At 46.2% G+C, this 15,249-nt stretch overlaps 1 protein-coding gene across 2 annotated transcripts in view; it reads left to right on the forward strand.

The window, feature by feature from the left end:
- LOC126177062 (uncharacterized) overlaps positions 1–15,249 on the forward strand; it is a 219,159-nt gene that overhangs the window by 80,960 nt on the left and 122,950 nt on the right. For both annotated transcript variants that reach the window (XM_049924298.1, XM_049924299.1), the window contains exon 2: positions 562–1,048. In XM_049924298.1, coding sequence (XP_049780255.1) covers positions 703–1,048 — 346 coding nt within the window. In that variant the 5' untranslated portion in view covers positions 562–702. The remainder of the gene's footprint in view (positions 1–561; positions 1,049–15,249) is intronic.

Here is a 15,249-nt window from a genome sequence, read left to right on the forward strand (position 1 = left end):
TAATAATAAAATCTACGTTATGCTTTTCTTACTTGTCTTACCTTTTCTGCCCACATCCTGTTCCTAATCAATTACGTATGGAGACATTTTTATATGCGTGTCTTGTATTCACAGCGCGAAATTTTGGAACTAATTTTCGTTCCACCGTAAATCGGCTCCCCATTACCGCATCAGAATATCTTCCAAGTTCGCTGCCATATGATAAACACAGCCCACATTGGACTTCTGTTAGTAGGTCCACTTTAATTATAACCATCCGGTACAACATCGTCCTCAATACGCTTTTATAAGCGGCTATATTTGAATAGGAGGCATGTTGCTAAGTAACCACACCCATTTATTAGCATAAAATTCATTTACAGGCATTCAACAAATACAAATAAAATTCCTTCTACTGAATTTTTTCTGGGGGTACTGGACAGAAATTTTCTTTACATTCAAACAAATTAGTAATGGTAGTAGTCTATGTTTTCTTTGTATCTGAGTATACCCTCTTTTCATATTCTAACTTTTTTTTTTGTTCTTTCGGAATTATTAACAATCTTTAATTTTTTGTTTCAGCGAATGGAGGAACTTTCGTAGAGGGATACTAACAGACCATACAGACAGAATGTGAGTTGTTGAGGGGAAAACAAAGAAGAATAATGATGGAAATCGGATAACTATAACAAGTTGGCAGTATAAAGACTTCAAGTGCCAATAATGGATTCCGCGCAGTCGTCAAGCCACGCGGATGAAGAAGGAGAATCAGATAAAAGATGTGGCAAAAGTACATTTTACGATGAAGATTATGAAGACAAAAGAGCTTCTATCCCCTCGGAAAACTGGCGAATGGCAAGATCATCATCTGTTTTTTTAAAAACAAAGAGTTTTCCTAATGTCAATAACACGTATTACAACTCTTTGAACCTTAGGAAAAAGAGACAGATCACATACACTAGGCATTTAAGTTCAGAGCAGAACTTGAGAGACCTTATTAAGAAATCTGTCTTGGAAGGTAAATGGTTGTGCTGGCATGATTTGCTGAACCCAGAAGATGGCCATTGTGGTATGTAGCAAAGACAGGATTAATTTAATCTTACTGAATAGGGTTCTATCTTTTCACGTATAATATATGGGGGACAGTCAATAACAAAAAGAGACAGACTGATGTAGAAAAAAAAACTATTTTTTTTTAAATGAGACTTTTACTACGTATCAAAATAATCCCCATCAATATTAATAGACTTGTCCCGCATATGAACTAGCTTTTTTTAATAATTGATACAAAGAAGTCTTTGTCTTGTAGTTTGAGCCACCTTCCCATTAACGTTTTGACCTCCTAGTTGTTATTGAACTTTCTTCCATGTAATGCCTTCTTGATTGGACCAAACAAATGAAAATCAGAGAGAGCCACATCTGGACTGTACAGAATGAGGCAGTGCTCCCAATTCATTTTTTCAAAGATTTCTTGGGTCCGGTGGCGGTGTAAGGTCGAGCGTTGTCGTGCAGCAATATCGAGCCGTTCCTTTGAGATTTGCGACCTTTTTCCCATCATTGCTGTCTTTACTTTGTTCATCACCATGTCTAAATAGTAAGCAATGTTTATTATGCACTGACTTTCGAAATAATCACAAAAGACGATACATGGGCATCCCAAAAGACGGTCGACATGGCTTTTCGCGCTGATGCTAGCCTTCTGAATTTCTTTCGGACAGTGAGCTGGTGTACTTCCATTCCACGTTTCGCCTTTTGGACTCCGATTCACAGTGGTAACCCAAGTTTCATTACGCGCTAAAATCTTGTTTAGAGCACCGCAATCTTCACTTTCATACTGATCTTTCTTGTCTGAACATAACTTCAATGTAATTTTCTGTGTTTTGCATTAACTCTTTCGGGACCCATTTTGCACTTGTTTTGCTGTAGTTGAGCTTGTTATTGATAATGCTGTGAACTGTGCCAAGACTTATTACAACTGATTTTTGCTATATACACCCCTGGAAATGGAAAAAAGAACACATTGACACCGGTGTGTCAGACCCACCATACTTGCTCCGGACACTGCGAGAGGGCTGTACAAGCAATGATCACACGCACGGCACAGCGGACACACCAGGAACCGCGGTGTTGGCCGTCGAATGGCGCTAGCTGCGCAGCATTTGTGCACCGCCGCCGTCAGTGTCAGCCAGTTTGCCGTGGCATACGGAGCTCCATCGCAGTCTTTAACACTGGTAGCATGCCGCGACAGCGTGGACGTGAACCGTATGTGCAGTTGATGGACTTTGAGGGAGGGCGTATAGTAGGCATGCGGGAGGCCGGGTGGACGTACCGCCGATTTGCTCAACACGTGTGGCGTGAGGTCTTCACAGTACATCGATGTTGTCGCCAGTGGTCGGCGGAAGGTGCACGTGCCCGTCGACCTGGGACCGGACCGCAGCGACGCACGGATGCACGCCAAGACCGTAGGATCCTACGCAGTGCCGTAGGGGGCCGCACCGCCACTTCCCAGCAAATTAGGGACACTGTTGCTCCTGGGGTATCGGCGAGGACCATTCGCAACCGTCTCCATGAAGCTGGGCTACGGTCCCGCACACCGTTAGGCCGTCTTCCGCTCACGCCCCAACATCGTGCAGCCCGCCTCCAGTGGTGTCGCGACAGGCGTGAATGGAGGGACGAATGGAGATATGTCGTCTTCAGCGATGAGAGTCGCTTCTGCCTTGGTGCCAATGATGGTCGTATGCGTGTTTGGCGCCGTGCAGGTGAGCGCCACAATCAGGACTGCATACGACCGAGGCACACAGGGCCAACACCCGGCATCATGGTGTGGGGAGCGATCTCCTACACTGGCCGTACACCACTGGTGATCGTCGAGGGGACACTGAATAGTGCACGGTACATCCAAACCGTCATCGAACCCATCGTTCTACCATTCCTAGACCGGCAAGGGAACTTGCTGTTCCAACAGGACAATGCACGTCCGCATGTATCCCGTGCCACCCAACGTGCTCTAGAAGGTGTAAGTCAACTACCCTGGCCAGCAAGATCTCCGGATCTGTCCCCCATTGAGCATGTTTGGGACTGGATGAAGCGTCGTCTCACGCGGTCTGCACGTCCAGCACGAACGCTGGTCCAACTGAGGCGCCAGGTGGAAATGGCATGGCAAGCCGTTCCACAGGACTACATCCAGCATCTCTACGATCGTCTCCATGGGAGAATAGCAGCCTGCATTGCTGCGAAAGGTGGATATACACTGTACTAGTGCCGACATTGTGCATGCTCTGTTGCCTGTGTCTATGTGCCTGTGGTTCTGTCAGTGTGATCATGTGATGTATCTGACCCCAGGAATGTGTCAATAAAGTTTCCCCTTCCTGGGACAATGAATTCACGGTGTTCTTATTTCAATTTCCAGGAGTGTATATGAACTGTAACACGTCGGTCTTCACGAATAATGTAGTCAGTGCGCGTTTCAAGCTAATTTCAAGTGTCCGGTCAGGTCGTGGCTCGTCAGTTATTGAGGTTCGGCCGTTTTTGAACTGTTCTACCCACTTATAAAGATTTCCACAGTTCATACAACGTTCATCATACTGTAAAATCATTCGATAAAAGATTTAAGCCGGTTTTTCAACTTCAGAATGTAAAATACACCGGATCACTGAACGTTGTTCAACTAATATGGTAATTCAAGCAGACACTCACCTTTAAATGTAATATTGTGGTTATAATCAAACCAGTTTTTATCCGTCAGCTGTTCTCAGTTCATCTCAGTGATGCCAACCTAAAGTCGTGAAACTAGGAAACTCTTCCGGCAAACTGTTTCATTTCTACATCAATTTGTCTCTTTAATTATTGAATGTCTCTTTTATAAAATGAAATAAAATTTTACCATCTAAAAATATCAAGCTGCGACTGTGAAACTTGTTTATGGTGTTGGTCCTGTTGGTTATTCTGGAGATATTCTTCCTACCGCGCAATGGAAGAAGTCAAGAAGTGACATGTCAGGAGAACACCGACTATGGGGGGAGGGGGGAGGGTTGAGGTGGGAGAGGTAAAAATTGATACTTCAAAAAAGCAACTCCTCTGACCGTATCCTGCGCAAAGTGAGCTGGGACATAGTCGTCGATCAAAATCATCCCATTGGAAACCATTTCACGACGCTTCGTCTTCGCAGCCTATTCTAAACTCATCAGTAGATTTCGGTAGTATGTTCCCGTGACGTTTTGCTTCTTGCGGGCAAAATCTTAGCACTTTACCAAGCTAGCCGCAAGAAACGCAGCGTCACCTTACCCTGTGATGATTGGATCATCGATTTTTCCAAAATCCACATTTCTCAACTGTTTGCTACACGCTTTTGTCTTGGCGTCATAATGACACACCCAAAAATCATCGATAGTGATTAGTCAGCTGCAGAAGTCGTCCGGATTGGCTTGACACCGTTGCATCATAACCACTGGCTCCTCCGTTTACGGACTTTTTGAATATAAGTGAGCAGTAGCTTAACCCAGCGAAGTGGTGGCCTTTGTCACCTTGAAAAAGTCGTACAAGACGCTGAAAATTGATTCAAGAGATGGATTCATTTTTTACGTTATCTCTTCGACTTCAATACGCTGATCTTCGAGCACCAGGCCCCACACTTCTGTTACGACTGCCATTCCTTCACAGGCAGATGGTCGGCCACTTCGTTCATTAATATTCCGACTTGTCTGGCCACACTCGAACTGTTGGCGCAGATTAACCAGTGTGCCATACACTGAGGTGCCAAAAGTCATGGAATATCTCATCTCGGGCATGGGTGTGTGCGTTTGTCCTTAGGATAATTTAGGATAAGTAGTGTGTAAGCTTAGGGACTGATGACCTTAGCAGTCAAGTCCCATAAGATTTCACACACATTTATTTTTTTTATATCTCATAATACCGTGTCGAACCTCATTTTGCCCAGCCTAGTGCAGCAACTCGAAGTGGCATGGATTCAACAGGTCGTTGAATGGCTACAAATGTTCTGCAAGTAGCCCTGCAGAAATATTGAGCCACAATGCCTCTAAAGTCGTCCATAAATGCGAAAGAGCTGCTGGGTCAGGATTTTCTGCATGAACTGAACTCTCGATTATGTCTCATGAGTATTCGATGGGATTCATGTCGGGACGTCTGGGTGGTCAAATCATTCGTTCGAATTATCCAGAATTGTTCAAACCAGTCCCGAACAGTTGTGGGCTGGCACATTGTCATCCATAAAACTTCTGTTGTTGTTTGGAAACATTACGCACATGAATGGCTGCAAATGGTCTGCAAGTAGCCGAACATCCAGAGGACCCAGCCCATTCCTTGTAAACACAGCCCACACCATTATGAAGCAACCACCAGCTTGCACAGTGCTTTGTTGACAACTTGGGTCCACGGCTTCGTGGGGTCTGCACCTCACTCGAACCCTACCATCAGCTCTTAACAGCTGAAATCGGGACTCATTTGACAGCGCCACGATTTTCCAGTCGTCTAGTGACCAACTAATATGGTCACGATCGCAGGAGACGCGCTGCAGGCGATGTTGCGCTTTTGGCAAAGGCATTCGCATCGGTCATCTGCTCCTATAGCGCATTAACGCCTAACGGATAGGCTACGTTCGTAGTACATCGCACATTAACTTCTGCGGTTATTTCATATAGTGTTGCTTGTCTGTTAGCGCTATCAACTCCACATAAAATCCGCCGCCCTCGGTCGTTAAGTGAACGCCGTCGGCCACTGCGTCGTCCGTGCTGAGAGGCAATGTCAGGAATTTGGTATTCTCGTCACTCTTGAAACAGTGGATCTCGGTCTACAGCTACCACTCTGCGTTCAGAGTCTGTTAATTCCCGTCGTGAGGCCATAATCGCGTCGGAAAACTTTTCACATGACTCAACTGAGTACAAATGACTGTTCCGCCAATGCACTGCCCTTTTACACGTTGTGTACGCGATATGTATTTGTATATGTATATTCCAATCTTAAAGAAAGCAGGTGTTGACAGATGTGAAAATTACCGAACTATCAGTTTAATAAGTCACAGCTGCAAAATACTAACACGAATTATTTACAGACGAATAGAAAAACTGGTAGAAGCCGACCTCGGGGAAGATCAGTTTGGATTCCATAGAAATATTGGAACACGTGAGGCAATACTGACCTTACGAGTTATCTTAGAAGAAAGCTTAGAAGAAAGCTGTTGACTGGAATACTCTCTTTCAAATTCTAAAGGTGGCAGGGGTAAAATACAGGGATCGAAAGGCTATTTGCAATTTGTACAGAAACCAGATGGCGGTTATAAGAGAGGAGGGGCATGAAAGGGAAGCAGTGGTTGGGAAGGGAGTAAGACAGGGTTGTAGCCTCTCCCCGATGTTATTCAATCTGTATATTGAGCAAGCAGTAAAGGCAACAAAAGAAAAATTCGGAGTAGGTATTAAAATCCATGGAGAAGAAATAAAAACGTTGAGGTTCGCCGATGACATTGTAATTCTGTCAGAGACAGGAAAGGACTTGGAAGAGTTATTGAACGGAATGGACAGTGTCTTAAAAGGAGGATATAAGATGAACATCAACAAAAGCAAAACGAGGATAATGGACTGTATTCGAATTAAGTCGGGTGATGCTGAGGGAATTAGATTAGGAAATGAGACACTTAAAGTAGTAAATGTGTTTTGCTATTTGGGGAGCAAAATAACTGATGATGGTCGAAGTAGAGAGGATATAAAATGTAGACTGGCAATGGCAAGGAAAGCAAATCCGAAGAAGAGAAATTCGTTAACATCGAGTATAGATTTAAGTGTCAGGAGGAAGTCGTTTCTGAAAGTATTTGTATGGAGTGTAGCCATGTATTGAAGTGAAACATGGACGATAAATAGTTTGGACAAGAAGAGAATAGAAGCTTTCGAAATGTGGTGCTACAGAAGAATGCTGAAGGTTAGATGGGTAGATCACATAACTAATGAGGAGGTATTGAATATAATTGGGGAGAAGCGGAGTTTGTGGCACAACTTGACCAGAAGAAGGGATCGGTTGGTAGGACATGTTCTGAGGCATCAAGGGATCACAAATTTAGCATTGGAGGGCAGCGTGGAGGGTAAAAATCGTAGTGGGAGACCAAGAGATGAAAACAGTAAGAAGATTCAGAAGGATGTAGGTTGCAGTAGGTATTGGGAGATGAAGAAGCTTGCACAGGATAGGGATAGGGCAGCATGGAGAGCTGCATCAAACCAGTCTCAGGACTGAAGACTAAACAACAATAACATATGTGCATATCGCTATCCCATGACTTTTTGTCACTTCAATGTATGATGGTGCACTGTTGTACAGTTCTGCCAGATCAGCATGGGTGATTCAACGTGGTTCCCCTTCAAATACACAAAACCACATTACTTCACGATAGACATCTCGTTCGTCCGCCTCCGTAACTGTGTGGTCAGCGTGGCTGGCTGCCATGTGAAGGACTCCGATTCGATTCCTGGTACTATCAGGGATATTTTGTTGGTGGGAGAACTGGCACGAGATTTACTCACCCTCGTGAGGCCAACTGAAGAGCTACTTGATCGATTAATGGAGGTTCCAAAGTTAAGAAACTCGATAACGGCGGGGAGAGCGGTGCGCTGACGACATGGCCGGCGTAGCGCATTATATGACGTCATTGTCAGAGTATGGCATGGCGGTCGATCGAGTCCAATTGGGTCCAGAGCGTGGAACATTTTCTTTACTCCACTTTTACAATGGTCTGTGGCATTTTGTTTTGCTTCCTCATGCGGCGTGCCATGGGCCTATGGTGCAGGGATTTCAATATATACCAGTACTGCTGACACATACCTGGAAACAGAGACAAAATTAATTATGTAACATTATTTTTTCTAGGTAATTAAAACTTTGACTACTACTTGTGCTAGCTTGACTCAAAAGAACCAATCCAGTTCGCTTTGCTACGGTACTGTCTATCGGAGTTTAGTGGCATGCGGCTTCTTAGACCTTGAACTACATTCATGAGCCAAAACATTACGACCTCCTTAATACCACGTTTGTCCTCGTTGGGAAGGCAGTACAACAGCGATTGTGCTTAGTAGAAATGGCGCTTATCGCTGCAAAAACCCGTTTTCGGCTACATCGTTTTTATTCCACCTCCAGTTTAACCTGCCTGTTAAAACCGCCCAAAATAACCGATTTTCAATTTTTTATTACCATTATTTACAACAATAAACGTAGCATCGCAATAAAGATGGAAAAATGCTACGAATTGCGCACATTTTCGCATTATACCTTTCAAGGTACATAGAATCAAAATTTCAAATAAAAGAGATTAACAAAAGAAAACGTGGTCCATCCACCGTCTGCTGCTTTCCTCGAAAAGTAATGTGGCTTCAATACCACAAAGAATTCACCAGTATTCCCTACTCTTTCTACTGTTTTAAATGTGTGTTGCAAAAATCACATTACAATCGGGGATCATATCAGTATTTGGGCTTTATAAATAGTTAATGCTAAAGGGCGTCAACTGAGCTAGGAGAGCTCTGTTTTTTGTGTTAAGTTGCCCTTTTCCGACGGCTAGAAGCAGATAAAGGCATATTATGTAGACACAGGCTGCTGATGAGCTATTTTCTTTATGTATTATAAACCACGACCGAATAGTTAAGTTTTTGATTTATTAGTGTTAACATTACTTCCTTTCTCTTTTATTATTTCATAGAAGTGTCAGACGAACAATAAGCTTTTTGTGCAAAATTTGCAGCGTTGTTTCTCTTTAACTGCTTCTAATGAGGAGGCTGGTTTCTTCTCAAATACACTCCTGGAAATGGAAAAAAGAACACATTGACACCGGTGTGTCAGACCCACCATACTTGCTCCGGACACTGCGAGAGGGCTGTACAAGCAATGATCACACGCACGGCACAGCGGACACACCAGGAACCGCGGTGTTGGCCGTCGAATGGCGCTAGCTGCGCAGCATTTGTGCACCGCCGCCGTCAGTGTCAGCCAGTTTGCCGTGGCATACGGAGCTCCATCGCAGTCTTTAACACTGGTAGCATGCCGCGACAGCGTGGACGTGAACCGTATGTGCAGTTGACGGACTTTGAGCGAGGGCGTATAGTGGGCATGCGGGAGGCCGGGTGGACGTACCACCGAATTGCTCAACACGTGGGGCGTGAGGTCTCCACAGTACATCGATGTTGTCGCCAGTGGTCGGCGGAAGGTGCACGTGCCCGTCGACCTGGGACCGGACCGCAGCGACGCACGGATGCACGCCAAGACCGTAGGATCCTACGCAGTGCCGTAGGGGACCGCACCGCCACTTCCCAGCAAACTAGGGACACTGTTGCTCCTGGGGTATCGGCGAGGACCATTCGCAACCGTCTCCATGAAGCTGGGCTACGGTCCCGCACACCGTTAGGCCGTCTTCCGCTCACGCCCCAACATCGTGCAGCCCGCCTCCAGTGGTGTCGCGACAGGCGTGAATGGAGGGACGAATGGAGACGTGTCGTCTTCAGCGATGAGAGTCGCTTCTGCCTTGGTGCCAATGATGGTCGTATGCGTGTTTGGCGCCGTGCAGGTGAGCGCCACAATCAGGACTGCATACGACCGAGGCACACAGGGCCAACACCCGGCATCATGGTGTGGGGAGCGATCTCCTACACTGGCCGTACACCACTGGTGATCGTCGAGGGGACACTGAATAGTGCACGGTACATCCAAACCGTCATCGAACCCATCGTTCTACCATTCCTAGACCGGCAAGTGAACTTGCTGTTCCAACAGGACAATGCACGTCCGCATGTATCCCGTGCCACCCAACGTGCTCTAGAAGGTGTAAGTCAACTACCCTGGCCAGCAAGATCTCCGGATCTGTCCCCCATTGAGCATGTTTGGGACTGGATGAAGCGTCGTCTCACGCGGTCTGCACGTCCAGCACGAACGCTGGTCCAACTGAGGCGCCAGGTGGAAATGGCATGGCAAGCCGTTCCACAGGACTACATCCAGCATCTCTACGATCGTCTCCATGGGAGAATAGCAGCCTGCATTGCTGCGAAAGGTGGATATACACTGTACTAGTGCCGACATTGTGCATGCTCTGTTGCCTGTGTCTATGTTCTTGTGGTTCTGTCAGTGTGACCATGTGATGTATCTGACCCCAGGAATGTGTCAATAAAGTTTCCCCTTCCTGGGACAATGAATTCACGGTGTTCTTATTTCAATTTCCAGGAGTGTATATATTTTCACTTTTTTTACGGGAATTTGAATATAACTGATTTTCTCTTGAAAAAAAAATTCGTTTTCAAAAAATTGAAATGATCAACTCAGATCGTGGACAAAATAGAACATTTACCAGGAAAAATTACGTGATACGCCGATGCACGAACAATGCCGGTTTACCCATATCGAGGAACGGATGGCGATTGCATTGTTGACGATTCCAAGCGACGGCATCGTTTTCGCTTGAAGAAAGCGCATAACCAGAAAATTATACCTCTCGCTTGCTTATGCAGAATTTTTACTCACCACAGCAATCAGCGATGACAACTCGGAACAAATAGAAACGAAATTCACTAAACAATTCGCTACGATCACGTTTAATTCTCGCATTAGCTACGGCACTCACAGCAGAGAATTCAGAACACTACTGAACGCCCTTTGGCTGTCGCAGCATACGTGACGTAGATGCGCAGAACAAGCGTAAACTCGACCGCCATCGTTTGTGGCTCCAACTATACTCTGTTCATAAATATTCGTCCTGTAATGTGTTGATCTTTAATTTGTCACCTTTCATTAGGAACAACATAATTTAAAAACGATACCAGTTTTTCAGAGAAAACAAAACGCCCTACCAAACTAGTTTTTTTAAAAGGTTTTATCTAAAACGTAAAGTTTTAGCACCACTGCTAGGGCAAATTGGTGCATCTGTTTTATACCCAGTTATCGGTAAAAAAAAAAATCTATTAAAACCGAGACCTAGCAGGTGCCGAAAAATATCGGTTATTCAGAACTAAAATAAGGGTGTCGGTTTTAACCGGTCGGTTCTTCCCATCTCTGCTGCTTAGCATGTTTCATTAAGTCTTTGGGAGAAGGGGGGGGGATTCCGGAGGTATGTGGCATCAGGTGTCTGCACACAGATCACGCAGTTTATGGGCTGGTGGATTGTTGAAGCAAAGATGGCGCATGGTAGCGTCTCAGATGTGTTCGGGCTCAGACCAGGTAAATTTGTTGGCGGAGACATCAACATGAGCTCGCTATCAAGCTCCTCAAACATCTGTAGTTCGATTTCGACCTTGAGAGACGGACAGCTATACTGCTGAAAGACGCCATCGCTGTGGGGAAAGGCATCAAAAATTAAGGGAGTCAAGTAAACTGCAATAATGTACACGCAGGTAGCAGCCGTCATGGTGTGTTCTAATACTATCAGAGGTCCCGTGGGACAACGGGTAAATACTCGATATGGCACAATACTGCACCCACCGCCTTGTTCTGTAACGGGGTGCGTGTTTCGAGCAACCGTTCACCTTGGTGACGGCGAATCCAGGCGCGACCTTCGACCTAGTGTTACAAGATATGTGATTCGTCGGACCAGGCGACACGTCTCCACTGATCCACGATCCAATCACCGAGCGGGGTGGCGCAGTGGTTCGACACTGGACTCGCATTCGGGAGGACGACGGTTCAATCCCGCGTCCGGCCATCCTGATTTAGGTTTTCCGTGATTTCCCTAAATCACTCCAGGCAAATGCCGGGATGGTTCCTCTGAAAGGGCACGGCCGACTTCCTTCCCAATCCTTCCCTAATCCGATGCGACCGATGACCACGCTGTCTGGTCTCCTTCCCCAAACCAACCAACCAATCCACGATCCAATCACGATGATCCCGAGTTCACAGACCGCCACCTACTCTGCTTTACAGAACGGCCACGCGCCTGACCTCCTCGTTCTGTGATGAGCAGTGGACGTCCAACACTGTGTCGCCTACTCGTGGTTCCACCGTCCACCAACCACTTTCCATGCATGCTCGCGACACCAGCTTCCGAGATACTCGTTCCCAGGCTACAGGACATAACAATTGGCCTTTTAGTTATACAGCTTATGGCTGCGAATTTCCCCGTTTCTGGTCCGCATTTAAAGATTTCCTATTCGCCTCTGCTGTCCTTATACAGTGTCCGTCCAAAATGTTCCGCGACTTATTTTATTCCTGGTGTATGAACGACGTCAGCGCAGGGACAGCTTGAATGAACAACTGTAAGCCAAAGATGTGCGTTTGACCACTCAGTTGTGAGCAGGTGGTGTTAATTAGTTTACGTGCGACGGTAATGTGCCAACGTATTTGTGTCACTAAGTCAAGTGTACAAGACATTCCACAAAATGTTTTGAAGAAGCGAAAACCGTGTGCAAAGTTTGTCCAGGAAACTTTGATACCCAACCAAAACGAAGAAGCATAGACGCTCGCCGTGACTTGATTGAAAAGCAAACCACGGACAATTATTTTCTGGAAAAAATAATAACGGGAGACGAGATTTCGTTTTGTCATACGAACCTGCCTCAAAACGACATGGTTTCGAAATTCTCACGAAGGGTCAACGCTTTGACGAGTTAACCGACATTCAAGACAGTGTGACGTGTGTGTTGAACAACATCTCAAAGAGCGAATTTTCTGAGAGTTTCACCTGGTTGTACACTGCTGGGAAAGAAACACAACACCTCAAGGGTAAGCTCATTTTACTGAAAAGTTAGGTGACAGGTTGTTCATCATTGTATGAGTATTTGATAGTAAATCCAGACCACACTGCCGGCCGGTGTGGCCGTGCGGTTCTAGGCGCTACAGTCTGAAACCGCGAGACCGCTACGGTCGCAGATTCGAATCCTGCCTCGTGCATGGATGTGTGTAATGTCCTTAGGTTAGTTAGGTTTACGTAGTTCTAGGGGACTGATGACCTCAGAAGTTAGTGCTGAGAGCCATTTGAACCAGTAAACACACATGCCACAGTAAAGGATGCCCAAACCGTTCCATCAATACATAGTGCACCCCCCCCCCCCCCCCCCCCCCGCCTATAGCGACCAAGAGTGTGTGTATTATCATATGCAAATGTTCGTAAAGGTGCAAAGTGCCATCTTGTGATACTGTCCCAAGCGTTTTGCACCATTTCTTGCAATTCAGCAATGGTTTTTTCAGCACCCCTCCCCCTCGCTCCGAGGAACGAATATGTTCACATTTCATCATGCCCTATACGCGTTGAAATGGCGAGAGATCTGGTGATCCTTCTGGCCAGGGTAGTTGTACATCACGGAGAGCACATTAGCACGAGGAAAACAGTCTGTGCAATGAAGCGGCCACTGGTTACTTTATCCTGTGGTAACGCCAAATGTGATGCGAGTCGAAACTGATAGATTAAGCACGGGAAGGACGTATGTGTCGTGGGGAAATGGAAGCTGCAATAGTCAGCTCACCAAGTCTACGCTTTACACGTATACGTTCATCACTCACATACAGACAGAACCTACTCTCATCACTGAAGACAGCGTTATTCCACGCTGCAGTCAATTCTTTTGCGACACCAGAGTGGCCATGCTTGGCGGTGTTGTGGTGCCAGTTGTAGTCTGACCAAGAGCACAGGTGTTCTTAGTCCCGATGTAAGCAGACGGTTCCCAGTGGCCCTGATGACGCAGCAGGTGCTACATGTTCCCGGATTCCGTCCCTGGATGTTGTTCGGTCGGTCACTGCTTCTCGCACAGTGCGTCGATTTTGGCATGTGTCTGTCATACACTGACGTCCAGAACGTGGTCTACAGGTGTGAGAATGTTCCACAGAGCACTGTCTTGAGCGGCACGAGACCTATAGATTGTGCCCAGCATTTGTAACAGTCCGTCGATACATCCATCCGCAGGTGCACAATTCGACCCGTTCAAATCGCGAAGCTGTTCAAAAGGAGTACGTAGTCGATGGTGCATGGTTGTATCCTGAAAGAATGTCGTAAACGCCATTCATCTCTAAGCTCAGCATAGCTACTGCCTGCAGAGTCAAAAAAGAGGATGCATAGACAGGCCTCCTGGGCGCCATCTGATCGTTGATGCGCGTGTCAAATGAATCACTGAAACTGCAACACCTGAAGCTGCACATGTTATACCCTGGTGTCACTGGACACAGACCTTGAGGGTGCTGCATTTTTTCCCCTGCAGTCTATGAAGGTTCTGTGCGTTGTACTCAAATGAGGGGAGACTTTATGTTTCTCTATTTTTTACTGATCCATTCTAGACACTGTTTGGACCGTGGCATGTACTATCCTTACCCCGTCACGTGCCTACAAAGCCACACGTCGGCTTTGGCTCTCATCAGAACATGCTGTGGTTCTAATTGCTAAGTATGAAATTAAAGCAGATCAAGCTGTACAAACATTACCCTGCACTTTTTATTGTATGTATAACACTTCCTTTGGGCCCAAATGCACTACTGGACATTAAAATTGCTACACCACGAAGATGACGTGCTACAGACACGAAATTTAACCAACAGAAAGAAGATGCTGTGATATGCAAATGATTAGCTTTTCAGAGCATTCACACAAGGTTGGCGCCGGTGGCGACTCCTACAACGTGCTGACATGAGGAAAGTTTCCAACCGATTTCTCATACACAAACAGCAGCTGACCGGCGTTGCCTGGTGAAATGTTGTTGTGATGCCTCCTGTAAGGAGGAGAAATGAGTACCATCACGTTTCCGACTTTGATAAAGGTCAGATTGTAGCCTATCGCGATTGCGGTTTATCGTATCGCGACATTACAGCTCGCGTTGGTCGAGATCCAATGACTGTTAGCAGAATATGGAATCGGTGGGTTCAGGAGGGTAATACGGAACGCCGTGCTGGATCCCAACGGCCTCGTATCACTAGCAGTCGAGATGCCAGGCATCTTATCCGTATGGCTGTACGGATCGTGCAGCCACGTCTCGATCCCTGAGTCAACAGATGGGGACGTTTGCAAGACAACAACCATCCGCACGAACAGTTCGACGACGTTTTGCAGCAGCATGGACTATCAGCTCGGAGACCACGGCTGCGATTACCCCTGACGCTGCATCACAGACAGGAGGGCCTGCGATGGTGTACTCAACGACGAACCTGGATGCACGAATGGCAAAACGTCATTTTTTCGGATGAATACAGGTTCTGTTTACAGCATCATGATGATCGCATCCGTGTTTGGCGACATCGCGGTGAATGCACATTGTAAGCGTGTATTCGTCATCGCCATACTAGCGTATCACCCGGCGTGGTGGTATGGGGTGCCATTGG

This window comes from Schistocerca cancellata, chromosome 3, assembly GCF_023864275.1.
Source record: "Schistocerca cancellata isolate TAMUIC-IGC-003103 chromosome 3, iqSchCanc2.1, whole genome shotgun sequence".
NCBI lineage: Eukaryota > Metazoa > Arthropoda > Insecta > Orthoptera > Acrididae > Schistocerca > Schistocerca cancellata.